General features: G+C 37.4%; 1 protein-coding gene across 1 annotated transcript in view; it reads left to right on the top strand.

Moving 5' to 3' along the window:
• KIF6 (kinesin family member 6) overlaps positions 1–14196 on the top strand; it is a 123459-nt gene extending 109263 nt beyond the window's left edge. The window contains exons 18-22 of the mRNA XM_070931225.1: positions 1420–1555; positions 1971–2068; positions 12852–12884; positions 13233–13322; positions 14076–14196. Coding sequence (XP_070787326.1) covers positions 1420–1555; positions 1971–2068; positions 12852–12884; positions 13233–13322; positions 14076–14196 — 478 coding nt within the window. The remainder of the gene's footprint in view (positions 1–1419; positions 1556–1970; positions 2069–12851; positions 12885–13232; positions 13323–14075) is intronic.
• The last annotated feature ends 9504 nt before the right edge of the window (positions 14197–23700 follow it).

The following is a 23700-nucleotide window of genomic DNA, read 5'->3' on the forward strand; positions in this document are numbered from 1 at the left end:
TATTATATATGTTAAAAACTTAACTAAGTATGTATGTTTCTTGTATACAGTAAGTTGCTGAATACTAAGTAACGTGTACATTTCATATACTGTATATAACCGTGATGGCGAACCTATGGCACACGTGCCACCTGTGGCACACGGAGCCATTTCTGTGGGCACACGAGCCGTCGCCCTAGGTAAGCTCCACCACGCATGGACGCACACCTCCCACTGGTCAGCTGATTTTCGAGTCTCTGCTGTGCATGCGGGAGACATGTGTGCATGCCCATGCCGCCCCTCCTCTCCCAGGAGTCTCCACGCAGCCTGTTTTGGATGCCAGGTAAGTACAGGGCTGGCACAGAGGCTCTGGTAGGGTGAAAAATGGGCCTCTTGGAAGTCCGTAAACGGGCCATTTCCGGCCTCTGGAGACTTCAGGGAGGCCTGCTAGGCCCAAAACGGGGCACGGGGGGGGGGGGTTCGCATGCACCTATACAGGGGGGGCAGGCACTGCAGGGGAGTTGCGTGCGCATGCATGGGGGTAGGGCATGTGTGGAGGGCATTGCATTATGGGTGTGGGCACGCACACGCGCCTGCTATTGCACGCGCATGCGCTTTTGGCACCCAAAGAAAAAAAGGTTAGCCATCACTGGTCTATAACATACATTCTATTAAGTTAGCTTAATACCTGTCTATACATGGACCATATTTCAGCAATGGGAAAACATAGATTTAGCTAGAAAAAGATATTAAATATTCTCTTATCCCATAATTAGCTAAAGTCCCTTTTCAAGAAGAGTCTCCCCAAACCTTAGTGCCAATTGGTTGCTTTGGGTCTTTTGCTAAACTGGAACACAGAAATAGTGGAAAGCTGGCAAGAGAACAGCTGAACATTGTTCTAAAGGCAAAGACCAAAGGTAGTTCAAGGTCAGAGCAGATGAGAAAATCCAAAACAGTAGGGTGAGACAGAAATCAAAGAACTATAGAGGAGATCACAGTCAGGCAAGCACTTCTATAGAACTGGATAAGCTTGAGTTCTCAGAGACCTTCTCCAGATTTAGGGACAATTTCTGAGAATAGTCTTGGAGAGTTCCTGCTTACCAAAAGGGTCTAATTCATGAACATGTATTCATTTATTCAGTGAGAATTTGGCCTCTTCAATGGGCATTTCTTTGACAGATGAGTAAGTTGCTAATATTTGGGGAAAGCCTTTTCTATTCATATCCTACATGATAAGTTTAGCAGACTTTATAATTTTTTACAAAAAAATAATAAACAAGAGAGAAATACCCAACAAGGAATAAATCAATTTCCCAACTTGCAATGTGTGAGCAGATATCAAATGGTGAGAGATGTTCAGTTCAGTTCTACATAACAGCTTTTTAGTTGCAACAGATTTGTTGCATCTTCTGTAATAACATTTTCTTTTCCATTTTGCAGTTATAAAACAATGTTTACTCACTTGAAAGGGCTGAAGATAGAGATTGAACACTTGCAGCTCCTCATGGAAAAAGCAAAACTGAAGTTGCAAAAAGATTTTGAAGCTTGGTGGTCTGAGGAAACAAAAAGCTTGCAGGTATTTAGGTGTCTTTATTTTCACTTTCAGAATAATGTTTACATTTGTCAGCTGAAAACAAGATTGGGATATCTGAGTTTGATAAAGTATTCAATGCAGACTCTGCCTCCTTAACATGACACAAAATTAGTAATCATTCCACTTCTTCTAATAAAGCATTTTAACTTCCCAGATCTTAAACTGTATAAAATTCTAGGCAAGTGACTAATCATCTAATCAACTGAACTATGAGAAAGTTTGAAACTTGAGTTTGCCATTTCAGTGCATCAAGATGTAGTGATATAATGAGAGGCCTAATATACATAAAATTGTGTGGCAAGTTATAATTCAAAGTAAGGATTTCAGTATTTAGATTTCAACATTAGTGCCATGAGAGTTAGCCCCTGATTCATTACTTATCCTATGGTTTCCTTAGAGCCAAGAAGAAGAAAAGGCACTTTTGCAGAATTCAGCCACTGTTCTAAAGACTCCACCCTTGTTTTTTGAAAATCAGCTACATCCAGGTACTATCAGGTAAGATGGGTATCTTTCCGTGTCTTCTGATATTTCTGCTTTTTTGAATGAACAGTATAGGTAAAGTGATATACCAACCTCCAGTTGGTGCAAAATGCAGCAGTCCACATGCTACTGTGCAGACCCAGGTGTGCACATTTCACCTCTCCTGCGGAAGCTGCATTGGCTGCTGATTTGCTCCCAGGTGCAATTCAAGGTGCTGGTTCTCGCCTTTAAAGCCCTTCATGGCTTGGGACCAGGTTATTTGAGGGACAGTCTCTTGCGGTCACATCTACCCGACCCATCAGAGCAGGGAGGCAAGGAATGCTGAGGATCCCATCCCCGAGGAAGATACACCTGGTGGAACCCAGAAGAAAGACCTTCTCTGTGGTGGCTCCCTCTCTCTGAACATCATTGCCCCAGAGATTAGAATGGCCCCCACTCTAATACTCTTCCGGAAGGCACTGAACACCTGGTTTTGCCAGCGGGCCTGGGGAACCCAGAGAGGGATGGAGCCCATTAAATGGCTCGTGTGATCTGCTGTTGCCAGGGCGGGTGGTGGAGGGCTGATTTTATTATATTATACTATATTAATTTATTAGTTTTATTGTTTTAAATGTTTATATTCTGTAAGCCGCCTTGAGTCGCCATGGGCGAATAGGCAGCAATATAAATTCAATAAATAAATAAAATAAATAAATATGGCTATTTTGTAAATCAATACATAAATGTTCCATACAATGAATCCATGTTGTGAATTCAGTAAGAGTATAATCTTAGAGCTTGAAGATGTCTGCAGTATAAGATGCAACCTGATTTCTCTTCTTAAATATTTCCTGCTCCAGTACTTTATATGTAATCTATTCTGACACAGAATAGATTGAAAGTATTACCTTTTATAATCTGGATATTATTTTTATATTAGTCTAGACTAATGATTCACTTCATTTTTTAATCAGCTATATGGTATTAATCAACTATGAGTCTTATATCTGTACATTGCCTGCTGTCAAGCTGTTCTTTCTTCTAGTCATTACCTTATATATTTTTTTTTATCTTATTGAAGTAGAAACCTTTGAATTTCATGTCATTGGTTTCAGGATAGTGTTTCAACTTGTCATCATAATTTCAAAATTATATCCTCCCTTGTATTTCTTAACAATTTATTAACTATAGTTGCAATCTGGTAGATATTTCCTTTAACTTTTTTGTCCAAATAATTTTAGAATGAGCATGGGATTTATGACAAGAAGCCACTCAAGACTTGTGTGGTATGTTGTTCTGTTTATTGTAGATTCAGCTGTGAATATACCTAACAGCAGTAAGGTCTGGCCCATATTGTATGAACTATTAAATAAGGATTTCATTTTATGTATTTATTAGATTTCTAAGCTGCCAAAATCATATGAATCTAAGCCATATACAAAAATATTATGAATTTAATAAAATGTTCACATTAATTATGACAGGTTTTACAGAAAAATTAAAACCAACCCAATTGAAATAATGGAAACATTCCTATGACATTCTGTCAGCTAATTAAAAAAAGCTCTTTAGAAGACCACTGCTTCACTTGCTTCCATAAGTCAAAAACTGTTAGGACTAATGTAGTTTCTTGGGAAAGGTTGTTTCATAATATAGGAATCATTATAAAAAAGTTCTTCCATCTGGCTTGAGTTTTTCCGACTTCATCGTAAAAGGGAAATAGAAACATTTTTTCCCCAAATCTTCTTATCAGGTCAACCATTTTTTCCTTACAGAAGGCTGTCTTAAAAATACTTTAAATGTGCTATACCATTCAGGGCTTCTACACCAAAACCAGTTCTCTAAATTGCACATAGAGTTGCACATAAGCCAATGTAGGACCTGAAGCTCAGATATAAAATAATGCATGGGCTGTTGCATTTTGAAACAACTGAAGTTTTTGAGTAGTCTATAAACTACACATATAGGTAAAACGGCTTTAGTGTAAAATGGTGAGAGGGAAGGGAGGAACTATTGTTTTTTGGAAACTGAAATATAGTAGTTAGCACTATCCAATTAACACTCAGTGGTTAGTGGCTGTAGCCATTGCTGGATGTTATTTCTAACTACATTTTCTGTGGCAGTGCTACCATTCTTTCTTTCACTTTTGTATCAACTTTCTCAGTTTTTGTGATGCACGGTGCTCAGCATATTAACACAATCTGGGATTTTGTGGTTTTGACGTTACATGCTGTTATCTGAGGATTATAAACACAATTTGTAAAACTTCCACAGCTCTGAATTGTACAATTAAAACATATCACCAACTAATTTTGTAGGCTTTAATAAATAATGTCAGCATAAACTGGTCCGTAGCATTGCTAATGTTAATTTTCCAGTGACTGTTACATCATCCTTCCACTCCTTCAATTTTTTTTAAAGGTAATCATAATAATCAAGATCTTTTGTGCTACATTAACTTTTATGTTTGGTCATAGTAAAAAAAAAGAATAATTTTATTTTGCATTAAATGTTTCTAATTAGCACAATCTTAAAGTAAATTCTTCCAAAATAATTCTCAGGAAGTATAATATTCCCTTCTAGAAAGTGCATGTACATATAAAGCAAAAAGTGTTCCCTTCTATATATTTAAATCCTTAATGAAGGAGTTCATCATATACTGGGAACATGAAAAACAAGAAAAATCAGAAACTATAGTAGTGATTACTGCTGTAAAAGTATGTAGATCAGTGATGGGATTCAGCCAGTTCGCACCACTTCGGGAGAACCAGTTGTTAACTTTCTGAGCAGTTCGGCAAACTGGTTGTTGGAAGAAATCAATAGGGCAGAGAACCGGTTGTTAAATTACTTGAATCCCACCACTGATGTAGATCAATATATTTTATGGACTTCATTCCAGTGTTGAATCAGTTCATGTGACTTTTTTGATATTATAATTGTATGGAATGTCTAGAGATTAGGTACTAATTGACATACATATTTTTATGACTATAATTTAAATATATGGAGCAAGCAACACTTACTTTGGCAAATGCATTCATGGTTAGCTATTTTTGTTGTTGATTTTAGTCCTCATTTTTGGCTGCTATGTCCCTTAGAGGTTATGATTATGATGCACGTTGAAGATAAGAATCCAAGACCATGAATCAAATGGGAGATTTTATGAGAGGCAGACTTGGAGTTCTGTTTTTATTTGCAGACATATGATATCCATGTTGTTACACTTATAATAACCCTTTTAAGTTTTCTATGAACGTTTTCAGATATTTCAAGCACTTTTGCATTATTGTGTGTTATGCCTCATGCCCATTTTTGCAGCTATGTTCTCAATGTAACAAGCAAAGAATTTGTGATGGAGCTCTTGACATTGTGATAGAGAACATCAACTTATGTCCCACTGTGCTGAAAATTTATTCTAAAGCTCTTGAAGCCTGTTTGAGGCATTAACAATTCATAGCAAGGTTTCTGGTTTCCTACGTTTAAGGATATAAAATAACAAAACACCCACTTCCTAAAGAGCCAGTGAATCTCAGTAACACAGTGAACTTATTTATTCATTCTCCTAGTTACATATGATGAGATCTTTGGGCTTTTTATTTTTCTTCAAATCCATGGACTAAAACACAAAAAGCTCTTTGTTGCTAAATCCATCCAGAAGCAAACTGGTAATTTACTCAATGAACAGGATTTAACTGTAATCTTCTATCTGTCAAATAAATTGTAATAGTAAAAGTTTACACGAAGCATATGGTGTGTAACAGTTACTGTCATTCAATATTTAGTTGAAGGAATTTAGATAGCAGAAGAGAATATAAAAGTAGGCCTGATGTAAAAACCATGTGAATATACCTCTACCACTGAAACAGGGATAACATAACTTTTTTATGACAATTTAGTCTGTAAACACTTGTGCTTAAACATTTTTCATCACTCTGAGATATAGAAGATGCTTCAATGCCTATTACAAACTATGATATATAAGCAAATGGTGGCATTTTTAAATATTCTGAAATGTACATAGAATTTGTAGTATTTAATTTGATGTGTACACAGGTGTTGGCATCTGACAAATAATAATATTGGTATTCAAGGAATATAATCACTATAGATTTTTAAAATTATCTGTCCCTTATATTTTAAAAATTTTCCTGTCGAAAGCTAAGTCTATATTCGTGTAAGTAATATCCAGTAGAAATACCTAGGTATGTAATTGGAAAGTAAAGTTGAAGTTTTAGGGCCAATCTGTCAGTATGAATGTATTTTAATGTTTGATGATGCATTGTTTCAGGGCTTCTTTCAGATACCCCAGTGAAGCCCACTGATATTCAACCCAAAAAAATTGCTATTGATATGATGGTTGAGAAAAGGTAATATATTGGGCCAATCCCTGCCCTCATCCATGATGCATCTGACTCACCATCAGAGGAATCACATCAGTCTCTCCAATAAAAAACAGTCAATGTGTTTCTTGTTGGGAGCTTAATGCTTTGAGTTCTCAGACCAGAGCATCAGAGCAATAAGCCAGACCTGCACCTGTTCTATTTTTATGACCGTCACTAACATACACACTGGACAGCTATGCTACCAGTTTTCCTCAGGTAGAAATAGCACTTAGCTTATACCGATAGTCCTCACAACTTACAACAGTTCATTTAGTGACCATTCAAAGTTACAACAGCACTGAAAAAGTGACATGACTGTTTTTCACAGTTACAACTTTTGCAGCATCCCCATGGTCATATGATCAAAATTCAGATGCTTGGCAACTGGTTCCTATTTATGACCGCTGCTGTGTCCCAAGGTCATGTGATCACCTTTTGTGACCTTCTGACAAGCAAAATAAATGGGGAAGCCAGATTCACTTAACATCTGGGCTACTAACTTAACAGCTGCAGTGATTCACTTAACAAATGTGGCAAGAAAAGTTGTAAAATGGGACAAAACTCACTTAGCAACAGAAATTCTGGGCTCAATTGTGGTTGTAAGTTGAGGACTACCTGTATACCTCTTCATAGTGCTTTACAGCACTCTCTATGCAGTTTGCAGAGTCAGCATATTGCCCCCAATAATCTGGGTCTCATTTTACCAACCTCAGAAGGATGGAAGGCTGAGTCAATCTTGAGCCAATCAGGAACGAACTCCTGGCAGTGAGCTGAATTAGCCTGCAATACTGCATTCTAACCACTGCGCCACCACAGACGGCTCCTTTTTGGAAGATGCCCTAAAATGGCCCTAGTCTCCGGGTATTGTACATGAACAGATTGTAGAGTCTATTTGCATAAGCACACACACACACCCTTGCTCATTTCACAATTTCTCACTCTGAAGAAATTGTGAACCACCCAGCTAGACATGATGAATGAGTAAAATGGTAAGGAGCAACAAGAGGTTTTCTTGGCCACCACAGCTCCAAGTTTTTAGTCATGCCACTAAATTTGTCACTGATAATTCCTTCATCAGACATACATGAGCAAAAGTCCAATTAGCAACAAATCAGGTGTTGAAGTCTCAATGTTAATCTGTGCAGTGGCTCTCCAATGACCATTTCAAGGGTAGCAATAATAAGCAACACAAATATTGATATTAAACCACTACATTCTCTCCCAATTGCTGGTATATCTTCATGGACTATTCCTTTCTTTCAAGGTGACTTGATTAAGCCAGGACAATTTAAATCAGTGATTTAAGTCAGTAGGAAAAAAGACCAATTTAAGCAGCCCTTCAGCCAAGACCACCCTTGATACTGCTTTATATATTATCTATAGTTGTAGGTCATTAGATTCAAGATATATAATACTATACAAACATCAGATTATTGGTCACACTTTTTCATTTTTACAACCTGTTCTCATATTACTTTGTCACCATATATTCATTGTTGAGGTTTACCTAAAAGGGGAAAGTGACAAACCTTGCTTTCTATGATACATGATTGGAAGTTTAAAGGTATGTGGCATTCTAAAAATAAAACATCATAGTTTTATAATTCCTTACAATAGAATGCTATAGTTTACAGAAAACTATGTAATTTATCTTGCCATTATGGATAAAATTTTCTATGCCAAGTAACCTGAGTCTTTCGATGTAACTATTTCACAGTCATCCATTTCTTATGTTTTATTATCCTTAAATTTGAATTAGATAGGCTTGTCTTACAAAATAAATGATGCTTTTAAATCAAGAAGGGTCTTTGACAGCACTTCAAAGAGAAGATTATCCTCTGTATGCTGAGATATATGGCTGTTCTGTTTTTTAAATATATCATAGTTTCATGTTGTCTTCTCTTCTTTCCAATTGTCTTCTTCTCTGTTTCACTCTACCTCTGGGTACCTCTACATTTTGAGAAATAGCAAACAAAACTAATTACATTTCAGTGACTAATCAGTTGAAATAAATTACTTGCCAGAAGAGACAAATCTAATTTTCATCAGGTAAAAATGAAATGTCCTTATTTGATAAATGAAGTTAAAAAAAAAAAACTTTGAGAAATTAAATTCTTTCTTCATTTACACAGAAAACCATTTCAGTGTCTTTTTTCATGCCTAACCCAGATATCCAATTTGAATGTAGTTACCTTACTGCCAGCACACAATTAACACTAACCGGGTCAAAAGCCATCATTTTAGGAAATACAGAAGTCTCCACACGTCCTCCAATTTTGATTGTTATCCAATAAGCCCTTGTACCAGGAGAATATTAACAAGATTTCAGTAGCCTAATATTCCATTCTCCATTGTTCATTCAGACCAGTGGGAATTAGAAAGGAAATGGAGAAAAAGAAGTACTCCAAACCCTGGTTAACCCCAATATTTAAAATTCAAATCCATTCTTATTGGCTTTCTTTGCCCTCTCTTTTAACAAATTATTCCTCCCTCTGCACACAATCAATTCTTCCATTCTCCAGAGTCAAAGGTAAAATTGCAAGTCACAGTCATGTGATATTTAACAACTGAAGGGGAAGTGAGGTAGTAAGTACATCATAGACGTGCATTGTGTCACTTAATGACACTTATATCCCTTAGCAACAGAGATGTTGGTTCCATTTGTGGTTGTTAAGTGAGGACTGTATTCCATTTTATATCTTTCAGCAAGTCACTTAATATCTGTAAGAAACATACTTTCGTTTTTCATCTCACTGACCTAGTTGCTTTATCACTCCATGTTCTCATGCAGTAAACAAAGCAGACATGCAGCAAGAAGTGATGATGAGTTTCAAGTTCTCAGTGCATCTCTACCATATAATTGTGGGCTGGTTCTTTCATTCAACTTTTATGACACACTTAACAAACTAATGATAGAGTCTGTACTATATACATGTTAAAAAAGAGACTCCTGTAGGCATTGTGGGGTTAAATCAATGCTTCCCAAAGTTTTTCTTTCATTTTTTTTTTTAATTTGATTTATATGCCGCCCTTCTCCGGAGACTCAGGGCGGCTTACAGTGCGTTAAGCAATAGCCTTTATACTTTTGTATATTTTATACAAAGTCAGCTTATTGCCCCCACAAACTGGGTCCTCAATTTACCTACCTTAGAAAGGATGGAAGGCTGAGTCAACCTTGAGCCTGGCAAGATTTGAACTTACTTTAATTGCAGACAGCTGGTGTTAAATTACAGTGCGTAGTCTGCAGAGCTATCCAGGCTCATTACCTCAAACTATCAAAAAGTCTTTTTTACCCAATGTAAGTAAAACACTTTAGGTCAGTTTAAGTGTCCCTGTTGTGACTGGGTAATGGCTTTGTGTGTCATTACCAAAAGAAAAAACACTTTTACCAAATTTTGGATAATGTACCCAAATTTGGGAAGCACTGGGTTAAAAGCTTGTTCCTGCTTTCTCAGCTGTGTAGGCAGGAAATCTTTGCTTTAGTAGAGTCAAACTCTTTGACCCTGTTCTCCAGTTAGGGAGAAATGCTTTCTTGGCTCTTCTGACACTATTAAGAGATGGTATTTTCCATTCCATCTTTATTTATTTATTTATTTTGGTCAAACTAACTATTTGGAATTCAAAGGGATGAATTTAATTTCAGCACAAAAAAATAAGGAATGCCTCAAGTTTGCCATCTAGTGGTTAAATCTTAAAATAGGCATTTACATTTTGAATTGATGTTTAAAATAAGGACATAATGCTCAACCCCAAAGTCATCCACAGTGCTTTGTCGCTTTTGTTTCTGACACATATATAAACAGGAATTTGGATTGCAGGCATGAAGAAAAATATGTGAGATCTGTTAAAAGATACAGAAGCAATAGTAAACAGGACGTTTTTGTATGCTAAATATTGACATCTGCTTAGAAATTGAAGTGATCTATTGTAGCAATACTATAGAGTGTATTGGAGTTAAAATAGGTGGAGGAATAAGCAGTACTGTTATTGGTATCTACTATTGCCACTCGGCCATGATGATTGCTTTCTACACTTGAATTGCATAAAGTAGCTTTCAAATATGTAAGAGGTAAATTAATAGGAGAATTAAATTATCTTGCAACCATAATACTTCCAGGAAATTTCTGGCATATTTTGCTGACGAGTTTCTCCTTCAGAGAATGGAGCAATGCATAAACTGTCAGCTGTTCTTGACGTCATATTAAATACTAGGAATAACTTAATTGAGGAAATGTAAATAACAGGACACTGGGGGCAAGTAACCATATAATGCTAGTAATCTTCATTGAATAGCAACTAAATTTTAATGTAGTCAAATATTTAATAAATTCATGTATATGTAGGATTCTCTGATATATCAGAAATGGAAAATAATCCAAATCATAAAGGAAGAATATGTAGGAATTGTCTGGTTTTGTATAAATAATGTTGAAAAAGCTGAAATTCAGGATGGGCTGCTACTGGTAAAAGATGCTAGAAAAGAAACAACAAAAGCTTTCTTAGATATATTTAGAGTAAAACAACCTGGATCTAAACATGCTTAAAACTGTAGAAATGAGAGTAGATTTTAGGAGGAGCCCTATTATACCACTTCTTACTATATTTGACAGCACAGTATCAGCAGTAGAGTCCTTCAAGTTTTTGGGGTCTAATCTCTCAGAACTTGAAATGGACAGTTAATATTATAACCATCATTAAACAAGCACACTAAAGAATGTTCTTCCTGCCTTGACTCACAAAGTTCAGGCTATCCCGGGAGCTGTTGATACAGTTCTACACAGAAATTATTAAATCTGTCATTTGTACTTCTATAACTGCCTGGTTTGGTACAGACTCCAACGGACAGTTAAGACTGTAGAAAGAGCAATTGCAACCAGCCTGCCTTCCATAGAAAACCTCTATATTGTGCTGTTCAGAAGGAAGACTGAGAAGATTATCTACAGACCTCTCACATCCTGGACATAAATTGTTTCAACTCCTCCCCTCAGCACACCATTACAGGGCATTGAATGCCAAAACAACTAGACACAGGGACTTTTTTCCCCTCGCACCATCAATCTGCTGAACACCTAATTCTCACAGTGCTGTCTAGTGTCTATGTATATTTACCCATGTAGTATAACTGTAATATTATCATTTATCCTTATTATCTTATTTACTGCCCATCATATTGGTATGATGATAATGATTCTGTTGCTTTGTATGTACTCTGAGAGCTTCTGCACCTTGGCAAGACTTATAGACTTAAGCTCCCAGAATTTCCCAGCCATGCAAAGAGATGTGTGGAATTCTGGAAGTTGAAATCCACAAGTCTTAAAGTTGCCAGGGCTGGACACCCCTGATCTAGACAATCAAGTAAGGCCAAATAAACTGTCCTGTCTTGTCCTGTCCTGTCCTGTCCTGTCCTGTCCTGTGAAAGAAAAAATCATCAGCCTAACAGTTTCTTACTGAAGACAGCAAGATGTTATTGAACATAAGGAATGTCCTCTTGCTATCCAAAACTACTTTCCTGATGTACGTAGCTTATGAACTTGGTGTGATAGCAACTTTCAAATCTTACTGCATTCAATCACCTTCATGAAAATATTATTTTCTGTTGATCAACATTACAACAATACTTTTCAGAAACCATGTCCAGAGTATGGAATACATGGTGAAAAATGTTGTGGTCTTGGACAGTCACCATCCGCTGCAACTGTTTCTTCAATAGCAGACATAGTTGAGTGGACTGCTAATGCTGCATGCAGGTTGTTCATTCAGGCAGCCCCTGAGAACCCTATCTGGGGAATGCATTGCCAAATCAAACGTTTGTGTCTGAGAGCAGCAACCAATTCAAAAAATCACTGAAGCTGTTTTGCAATCCTAGAACGACTGTGAATCTCCATCAGCTACTTCGCAAACACAGCTACATCACAATGATGGAATCATCAGAAAATGATGCCAACACTTTCTGCAGCTTGGAAGATGGAGAAAGAAGGCACACTGTCTTGCTTCCATATTTTGATTTTTCCTATGGCAGATCGCAGACTGTAGAGTTGGAATGATGCTAACTTCAATGAAAGAACCCTACTACTACTTTATTCTGAGTTCTTCCAAACTGAATTAGAGTGACGGAAGGCATTGTAGTGTTTAAAAAAGGGACTAAATGTTCAGACTGAATTATTATTTAAAACAATGCTAAATGGGCTGATGAAGTCGTTTTAAGAAATGTATTTAGATGACAAAACTAATTTGATGTCTTCAGCTGTCAAAATATTTAAATTTTCAGTATCTTCATTTCTATTCCTTGTGAATTTAAATGGTAACTGAGCAGAGTTTGGAATTATTTTCATAATAAAAGCTCTACAGTTAGACTAACAATTATTGTATAGCTTTCAAGTGTAAATTACAGTAAGAACAGTGTAGAATCTCATGAAAGCAAATTATGTTTTCTCTAGATATATGGTTGCAGAATGGAATGTTCACACAATGTACGTAATAACTTAATAACAGCATGATGGATGAGTAGACCTTCAGCAGAATAACTATTGTCCAGATACATAAAGAAAACATCCTTATTGTTCCCTTGGGACAGCATTAGCAAAACAAACAATGCTACAGTATTTAATGCATCTCAGTTTCCATTTATTAAGTCTTTAAAAGAAGGATTTGTGATCGTATTGCTGACTGTATCACACCAATCCAGTTTTTGAACTGGAGTCTTTATAAAATTAAATACTATTTTCAATTTTTATTGACTTATTTGGTAGAAAATACCATTTGTAAAATACAGTTTTGTTGTAGCCACCTGAAATGAGTTCAGCTCTTTCTGTTCCCAGGGTTCCAAATAACAGCAGAGCCAGCTCCAATGAAGAGTCAACTGTGAAGAGCAGCGTGAGCAGACTCAGCAACTCAGATTCAAAAATGAGGTATGCAGTAGTTACACCTTTTGAGAATCTAGATTAGGGGTCTCCAAACTTGGCAACTTTTAAGACTTGTGGACTTCAATTCCCAGAGCTTTGCTGGCTGAGGAACTCTGGGAGTTGGAAATCAACAAGTCTTAAAGTTGCCAAGTTTGGAGACCCCTAATCTAGATTCTAGAATATTCACTGAAGCTGCCTTTGTCACAAGAGAACAGAAGAGGAATAGGGCTGTGCATGCTGCCCCTTGCTGTTGTCACATCTACATCCAGATGTTTATAAATTGGCCAGATGATCTAAATTGGGGAAACTCTATGCAGTCAGCTGGGGCTTCTGATTGCATGGAGAACGATTACATGTAAATTCCTTCTTTAAAACTGATTATTCTAAGAAAAGACAAGAGAGCTCATACTCCCCCAGGCACTGTTGATTGCAACCATCGATGCTTCAGATTTGAATTCATAAAGGTATTTGGGGGCATACGAGGACAGCTGGAAGAAGATAGATATAGAAGAGCATACGTCTTTTTTTTAAGGAGCTCCCGGCACACACACCCATGTTCCAAAGCAACGTTTTAGAATTTTAAAAAATAGGTAGCTTCCTTCATTTCAGTGGAACTTGTCAATGAGTTCTATCTTAAGCCAGGTAAAATAAATAAGCAGAATTCAGATAGGTGAAATTTATATTCTGCATAAGGAAGTTCAATATCCAACTCGGTCTGGAACAGCAAAGAAAACTGAAAAATGCACTTGGTTATTTCAGGATTTCACCAGATCCAAGTTCTACCATCCCCTTCACAGGAGATCGTCAAACTGATGCTGATATTATAGCTTTCATTAGAGCTAGAAAGAACCTCTTACATAAAAAAGGTAATTCTTATTAAATGTGTTGTTGACCAAGTGATCTGTATAAGCTTTAAAAATTCAGTGTTATCCAGATTTATAAAAAGAAAACAGAGAATTACACTGAAATATGTAACTAATATGTAATAGTTATCATTAACAGTGTTTCCCCCCTCTTCTCTCTCAACATATTTGTTTTGGCTTTTAGATGGTATAGTTTTTCGACAGGAACCTGTCCTTTTATAATTTATAAATAATGTGATGGAATCAAGAAAGCAAATTTACTTTGCCATTGTATTGTGTGATCTCCTAGATTTTACTTGTAGTGAACCTGGGAAAGAGCTGAAAGAAAACCAGATAAGGTCTTTCACAAAGAATCTTTCACAGGTGGGATAAACTGAAAAGGGTTAAAAGAGGAGTGTCAAACTGGCAGCCCGCAGGCTGGATGCTTCCATGCGCAGATCACACCCACCTAACTCCGCAAAGGAAAAAAAATGTGATATGTCACAATACGCCACATGATGTGATCGAGTTTGATAGCCATGGGCTAAAAGGTTTGTAAGAAATACATGGTACTGGAATCTAAAAGCAGGAGAACAATGAGTGGGAAGTCAAGTTGAAATTAGATAGATTTGAAGTATTGAAGGCATACAGTTACCAGAGTGATTCAAGGTCACTTCAGAGGAGTTGGTGTAGGAATCATTTTACAGAGAAGAAAACATAGTGTGGAATATGTCTATCCAATAACTGGTAGAAGAGAATGACCCAATGCTATTTACTAAATTCAGAATTTACTTCCTCAGAGGACGTTTTTTTATTGTCTCTTTTGAATGGTGTGTAAATGTGGTTTATCTCTATGTTGATGGCTGATTTGTCTGAATGCCAAGCTTCCAGGAATTCCCTGGGATTTGGGGATTTATTTATGAACAGCCAAGACTAAAAACATTGCATACAAAATTTAAATTTTTTTTATAAAAAGAATTAAACAAATTTTGGCCCAATAAATTTAAAACATCCCAACTAAAATTAATTAACAATTAAAAATATCTAAAGGGGGGGGGTTAAGCCAGCCCGGCTTGATGAAATAAAAAAGTTTTAAGGGCACGGCGAAAAGCACGGAGATCTGGGATCCTACGTATCTCTGGGGGCAGGTCGTTCCAGAGGGCAGGTGCTGCCACAGAGAAGGCCCTCCCCCAGGGGGTCGCCAGCCGACATTGTCTGGCCGATGGCACCCTGAGGAGTCCCTCTCTGTGGGAGCATACTGGCCAGTGGGAGACTATCGGTGGCAGAAGGCCGTCCCATAAGTACCCAGGCCCTAAGCCATGGAGCGCTTTAAAGGTGGTAACCAACACCTTGAAGCACACCCGGAAGACCACCAGGAGCCAATGCAGCTCGCGCAGGAGGGGTGTCACATGGGAGCGCCCTGTCACTCCCATAATCCCCCGTGCGGCCGCATTCTGCACCAGTTGGAGCCTCCAGATGCTCCTCAAGGGGAGCCCCACGTGGAGAGCATTATAGTAGTCCAGGCGGGAGGTGACGAGTGCCTGAGTGACCGTGCGTAAGGAGTCCCAATCCAGAAAGAGACGCAACTGGTGAATCAGGCAAACCTGATAAAAAGCCCCCCTGGCCATGGCCGTCATATGCTCTTCTAAATGCCCTCGTCACCTCTCGCCTTGACTACTGCAACGCTCTCTACATGGGGCTCCCCTTGAGGAGCACCCGGAGGCTCCAACTGGTCCAGAATGCAGCAGCGCGGGTAGTGACGGGAGCAGCCTGGCGCTCCCATGTAACACTGCTCCTGCGCGAGCTGCACTGGCTCCCAGTGGTCTTCCGGGTGCGCTTCAAGGTGTTGGTTATCACCTTTAAAGCGCTCCATGGCATAGGGCCTAGCTATCTTCGAGACCGCCTGCTGCCACCAACGATCTCCCATCGACCTGTGCGCTCCCACAGAGAGGGCCTCCTCGGGGTGCCATCAGCCAAACAGTGCAGGCTGGTGACCCCCAGGGGGAGGGCCTTCTCTGTGGGGGCACCTACCCTCTGGAATCAATTGCCTCCAGAGATAAGGAGAATCCAAGACCTCGGTGCCTTCCGCCGTGCCCTTAAAACCTTCCTTTTCCAGCAAGCCGGGCTGGCCTAATTTTTTAAGTGTTTTTAAGTGTTTTGTTTATTGTTTTTAATTAATGGGGCCAAATTTATATATGTATATTTTAACTGTATTTTAATATTTGTACTTGATGTTTTTACTTGGCTGTTCACCGCCCTGAGTCCTCAGGGAGAAGGGCGGTATACAAATTCAAAATAAAATAAAATAAATAAATAAAAATAAAGACAGCCGTGCGTCCAGGAGGACGCCCAAGTTGCGAGCCCTCTCTGTGGGGGCCAGTGACTTGCCCCCAATAGCCAGCGATGGCACCAGCTGGCTATATCGGGACGCCGGCTTGGTCTAGAATGCTTAAAGGTTCCCAGTTGAAACTATGGTTGAGTCTGCCCATGTATTGTGAAATTGTGGAGTCTTCTAACTAGCTGGAAGTTGGCTAGTTGGCTGAAATGTATAAATAGAAGTTGGCTAATTGGCTGCTTTCACATTGTGAAAATAATTTAAAATATTCTTGAAACCAGAGAGAAAAGGAATATTTTAATGTCTTACATTCCTGACAATGCCTCTATAGACATTAATATATTGTAGAATATTGAATTAATGAGCAAGCAATAATATTCTCTTTAGCCAATTTGATAGAATCTGGGTATGCTAATATGGAGAATGACAAGTAAATATTGTCATTTGAGGGGAGAAGCTCTATCAGACAAGCTATCTCTATCAGACAAGCTATCTTTTCGAATATCAATGAAAAGTAGAAAATTGGGTGCTCCATCAGGATTTTCTGCTATACTGTATGCCTTAGAGCATTGATGGCGAACCTACGGCATGCATGCCAGAGGTGACACACAGCTCCCTCTTTGATGGCACATGAGCTGTTGCCCCAGTTCAGCTCCACTGCGCATGTGCACACGCCTTCTGCCGGCCAGCTGGTCTTCGAGTCTCTGCCGCACATGTGCAGGGGTGGGGGGCATGTGGGAGGCCACACACATGTGTGAGGGGCATGCGCAGGGGTGAGGTGCATATGCGGGGGCTGCATTGCATTTTGTGGGTTCGGGCTCGCCCACATTAGCACACGAGCTTTGCCCACTCAGTCCAGAAAAGGTTAGCCATCACTGCCTTAGAGTATACAACAAAACCATTTTGTTTTGAGAAAAAAATTAACATTCATATTCATTTTGTTAACCATAGATACTTCTCAAATCTAGTGACTCAAAGTAGGGTGAGATAATATCCTAAAAGATGGAGAAAACGATAAGTAAAAATCAATAGAAAGTAACATTCAAATTAATCAAATTTAAGAATGCATAGAATGTACTTTTATATAGCCTTACAAACAGTATTTAGATTATGCTCATACAAGCTATCTCAGTCTCTTAGATCTTTATTCTGAATTGAATTTTAATATAAATTGGTTCCTATGACAGTCACTGTTTCTACAGGTAAGTAAATAATTATAAGTAGGAACTAACTGCATAGGCATCAACATATTTAGTTACAATTTATATTATTTGTGTAGTGTAGAATGATCCCTGATCCTGGATTAAGTCTGCCAAATTTGTCACATTCCAAATATGAATTAGTTCCTAGATGACAAAAAAGTCCATTTCATTCTGGTCATTAAAAGTAGCAGGTTAGGAAACATACTCAATATCAGAGACAACGGTATCACCTAATGGTAAAAAGGGAACTATTAATAAAGAAATAGAAGATTACTTTTAATAGAGGTTTGTAGTGACAGGAACAAATTATACTGAATATCTAAAAGCAGCCTAATTACTGAAACCATAGCTTTCCATCAACTCTTGAGTGCTGATTACAGCATTATTCATCAAGCTAGTAGCACCTGACTTGACAGATGGTGTTAGCATTATCCCACAGTAGTGTTTTAATCTATCTCTTTGGTTATCAGCAATAATTGTTGGGTGTAAATAGAGAGGTTACAAAACCCTCCTCCATCCAGAGCAAATATTCTGCTCACTTAGTCTTAAGGTGTCATATGTCTCAGTTTAATGAATTTCTTATTAAATTCTTTCTGAGCATATAATTTGGTTGAATAAATGTTTATTCCCCAACGATCATGGAATAATTAAAATTATCTTGATGTTTAAGCTACCCAATTTTTAGCTTATGAAAAGATGCATGTTTGCAAGAAAAGTAGACCTGGCCTTAAATGTGCCTATCTAATTTTATTATAGTAAAATAATTAGAAAAATGTTTACAGGAGAAGTTCACAATTAGAGAAGCTGGCAAGGCCATTCTAAAGTCAGTTTCAGCAACTACATATATAGTTCATGAACAATCTGAACTACAGAATAACATAGATGGATATTTGATATTTATGGATAGATGAAGGTTTTTTAGTCCAACCGCTTGCTCAAGCAGGAGACTCTATAAAAGTCCAGACAAATGGCTGTCCAGTCTCTTCTTAAAAACCTCAAGGAATATCTGAGCAAGGAACTTTAGTTTGCCAAGATCTTTTCCAACATTTAACTCTAAAATCTGTTCAGTGTACAGAAATTATTTGCTGTGATATAGTTATAAAAATAGCTAATATAAAATAGCGAAATCTTATGGATTCCCTGGGTTGCTTCAATTATTACAGATTTCTTACAGCGAAAGAAATCAGTATTGAAATAAAAAAAACTATGATAATGTTAAAGAAAAGTTCAAGAACCACTAGTATGTGTTGTAAATAATGCATTTTAAGGAAGATAAATGGTGTAATTTTTTTCCTATACCCTCCTCTCTCTAGCAGCTACTTGTGCTCTCCAAAACTTACTTTAGAGAGTCAAAGGAAAATTTCTGAACAATTTGAAATAGGGCAACAGTTAAAAGAAAAAGAAATCATTCACATTTCTGCTGATCTTCACCCGGTTTCCAGAAATTCATTTTCTTAAAAATAGTTTCTCACAGACCTGTGGTTTGTTTGTAAATGTATAACAACTGTCTCTGGCAATTCCATTGCTGCCATTATGCTGCTAGATAGCAGCATAATGCTAGTCGTAGCAGCTCTGCTCTGCCCTCAACCAGCTTACAAAATTCCAGAAAATTTAACAATATTTCTTTCTTAAATCAGTACAAGCCAGCTCGAGCATACCTCTGTCATGGACTGAGCCACATAGTTGAAAAGGATGCCCATTCCATTCATAAAGTTTTTCAGTAGGAGAGAAGAAGCTCCTTCCATGAACTTAACTGATTTCATTAATCTTAGAATCCACTTCATTGTTTATAGAAAAGGAGGAGCTGAATGATGTATGGCTGTTGACCTATCCTGACTATGAGCACAAACTCCCAAAGCCAATTCCCTGAAGATGGCTTGATCAGAATGAAGACGATGCACATCACCACTTTCAAACATATAGTACCAGACAATCAACTTTTGGAATTTTATCCCTTTCTTTCTGAAGAAAGTGCAAGGCAGCCTTAAGAGAGTCTGAATTTTCACAGACTGCTTAAAACCCTGGTCCAAAAGAAAATAAATTTGCATGGGAGAGCGATTCAAGAGATTCTTTAGAAGTTCCAGTTGTGGGAAGATGACTTTGGCTCAAAGACCTAATTGCCCTCTAGCAGCTTTCAGTCCATCAACCATAGCTGAAATTCCACCAACTAGTGTTTTTCATAATAAACTAACGTTGAAATATGCAATTATTATAAGTTCCACTCCTACCTGGATGGTTGCTCCCAAAGTGTATGGAAGATCACTATTCTCGCCCATTACACTACACTTATTATTTGTACTAGTTTTATCTTTTTCTTATGCTATTTAATGTAATGCTTCTGAGTGCAATCCGTCAGGGATTGAATTGAGATTCGATCTGTCTGCCAGTGCCAGTTCCACTCTGTTGAATCTGACTACCTGAGTCATTCCATTACAGTCCACTTCTCAGTTGTATCACCATCTGAGATAAACAGGCAGTAGTCAGAGAGATCATTTTTATTGGCTATGGTGTTTTGCCATTCTCAGAAGAGCTTGCTAGGTACCCAGGCAAGCTACTTCTTAAGTGCTCAGATTTTTATCAATTGAAAACTTTTAACTAATCTTCCATGATTCACCCTGTTTTACATTGCAGATTTTACTTCTTTTGAATTTTACCTCCCTCTTTAATATCATTTTTAATTTTTTTGTTAAAAGTCTGCATGGCCTTGGAAACATCCAAAATATTATTGCATAAATTTTCATCAATAAACAGAATTCTGAATAGTATTTAGGGTGCAGTAAGAGATCTTGTCTATGCCATTTCTCAGAATGTGGTTTCTTCACAATAAATACTGGAAGAAAAATGGTTTTGGTTAATTTAGTCATACTGAACTACTAGACCAGGGGAGTCAAACTGGCAGCCCACGGGCCGGATGCATCACATGCAGGCCTGCAACATGACGCAGCAAGTTTGACACCCATGTACTAACAGGATAAGAATAACTAACTTATTCTTTTATTCCTACATTTCAACAATTCAATAATGTTATCTTAGTAGCCAAAATAGAGCCCTATTATACTATGCGGTGGTGTACAAAAATCAGGTCCATATTTACTGTATGTTAAATTTAAGATATTAATTACATATTCAAATTTGTTGCCATTTTCTGCTAAACACAACTTTAGTCATTCAACTCATGACCTTTGAATATTCCAAAGTACAGCAACATTTTTTCTGATATTTGAAATTTTAATGCAATGATCTTCTTTATGTCATCTCTTGGCCTTTGGGGCCTGAATTTGGTAAATTTAGAAAGAAACTTCATAAATAGGAATCAAACACAGTCTGGGGGTGCATAGGTTAGTGGAAGTAATGTCTTCTACAAATGGACCAAAAAAGAAGTTGAGGAACACCAAATCTCATTTTGTAGCTTTCTAAAACGTAAAGATATGCAGACCAGAGTGATTAAAATAGAAAGGTGGTCATGTGATTATACTCTCTTGGAGTATCCTACTGCATCAATAGCATTTCCTCTTTTGTAAATAAATAAATAAATAAATAAATAAACTGGAGTTTTAACTATTGTTTTTGAGTAACTTTACATTCTAATATATTTGCTGTCCTGGAATATTATTATGTTGTTAGTAAATAATTTTATCTTCACAGTTGTATGATCATTAAAGGAGCCCTTTATAATCAGCCTTCAGTCTCTAAGATCACTCTCTGGATGGCAGTAATACTATTCTAAAAAAGACCAGATTTCAGATGACCTCTAAAGATTTGTAATCATTAAACTATTAATGTGTATAATATGATTCATGCCTGACAGCCTTTTCTTCTCTTTTCAGGATTGGGAGACAAGTAAACTCTGATTTATGCAGCAAGGCCTCATTTTAAAATTAGACAAAGTAACTGTAACATTAGGACAAATGGAATTGCAGCTGTATTTATGAGGGAGGGAGAGTAGGAGAAAGAGAAAATGACTTTCTGCAAAGAGTAGCACTCAACCTGTGTCTGCATTATTTTCATAATATCAAAAAAGTGAAACAAGCTCTAACTTGGAACATCAAGAACAGAAAAGCCAAAAGCCTTGTGATAGGAACCATAAATGCACTTTATTGGAGTTTTATTGGTTTTCAAATGTCATCGCTTCCAAGCCTTATTTCTTCATCTAACAGAGAAGGACTCCCTTAGACTTTTATGAGATAATTTTGGACTGGAATGCTTTATTAGACTTGGAGGTCGGGAAGGATTCAGATTGTATGTGATGTGTCTCACTGACAACTGCAGGTATAGCAATACCTTTTTTCCTTACTGTAATTTAGTACAGCACAACAATTTAGTATTGTTAACTAAGCTAGCATTTTTTAAATAACATACTTGGGGATCATGTACTGAATTATGTTTCCAAATGTCCCTCCCCCTCCCCAAGATTTCTATAATTGCCTTTCAGGTGTGGAGTCCTGCATCTTTATGGACCGACTTTTCTTCTATGCAGAGTTATTGTCCAAGAATATTGTGCTCAAAAGTTTGCTTCTGTGTGTCATTTGAGTAACAATTATTCCCTTTCATTAAATATAAAAACTACTCGAACATTCTATTGCCTAATACAAGTCATAATTAAAGCAAGAGAAAAATACATTGATATCCCTTTTTTCCCTCTTGAATCTATAGCCTAAAACCACTAGGAAAAATACTTTATTAAAGTGCTTTTAGTATTTGTAATAGCTGGCCTTTGGGTATGCTGGATGTATAGAACATCTTCCTTTAATAAGAGTAAAGCAAAATAATGACTTAGTCACTTAGAGATACAGATCTTATTTGTTTAATCATGAAATGTGATCTTGCACCATGGGTTATACTGTGGTTAAAGGTGGGTGCCTTGAATGTAATTTTAAACCATGGTTCCTAGTAATAGGGTTAAAATGATTCCATTTGTCATCTAGTCTGTCTTATCTTCTTTTTTGTCCTCTGAATGTAAAACCAATGAAAGAAATTGCCACAAATGGGGCCACTCTTCCACTGTTCCCAACTCCATTTTCACTCCCAATGTACCTTCAGGGGAGAGCCCATGAAATGGTTACCATAAAATGGAGATTGAGCATTAGGCTGTTTTACCTTTCTCTGAACTTATTATAAATTACTGTGTCTTCCTTCAAATGCAATGACCAGAACTAGACCAATAAAGCAGAATTATTATTTTCCGTAACCAGGAAACTATAGCTCGATTAATAGCTCTCCACTGCATTAGCCTTTTCTGCTACTGATCATATAACAGATGTTTAAATAATTCCTCTTAGGAAAATTTAGGATTCAATTAGGCTGAATGTGCACAACTAGTCTTCAGAACAGTGACCTTCTGCCTCAGAATTGTAGTCAGACAATATCTTTAGAGGCAGTCAATCAGTGCAGAGGCCACAGACAGGAAAAAGAGGAAGAGATAAATCATACCAAGTTTCCTACAAAATCAAGTAATGGGCATTTAAATTTCATTCTAATTTACCTACTATTTTTTTCTCCCCATTCATGACGAATATTTGAACCCTGTTCTCCAAAGGCACAGAATTTATTTATGTATTTGATAAATACATAAATACATATTTATGTATTCCACCAGTATACTTAATCTGGGTACACAATTGATTAATGATCAAGAAAAAGTAGGCCAGGACTGTACAAAGCATTTGAAAAGTGTGAATTTGCCAAGTGCATTGGTATGCATAACCAAGGAAGGCCCAAGAAGCAATCGTGCCAAGCCTTCCAGAAGATGCAGGTGCTTCCCATTTTGAAGTGAGATGCTTTGCTTACACTTTGCAAAGAACTTCCTTTGAATGTTTTGCACAGCCTTATCTAAACACAAACAAACAAATAAAATCCAAACCTATACGTTAACACCACTATAATCATTCATTCATTAATAAAAGCCTAGTGAAAGAGATGTGTCCTAGATATTCTTCCAAATAAAGAGAGAAGGAGCCAAACACATAAGAGTATATTCCACAGTCTGGAAGCGGGGCTGATGATCC

The sequence above is a fragment of the Pituophis catenifer genome, unplaced genomic scaffold (genome assembly GCF_029215685.1).
Source record: "Pituophis catenifer annectens isolate HBS135680 unplaced genomic scaffold, rPitCat1.0.hap2 SCAF_1, whole genome shotgun sequence".
Classification (NCBI taxonomy): domain Eukaryota; kingdom Metazoa; phylum Chordata; class Lepidosauria; order Squamata; family Colubridae; genus Pituophis; species Pituophis catenifer.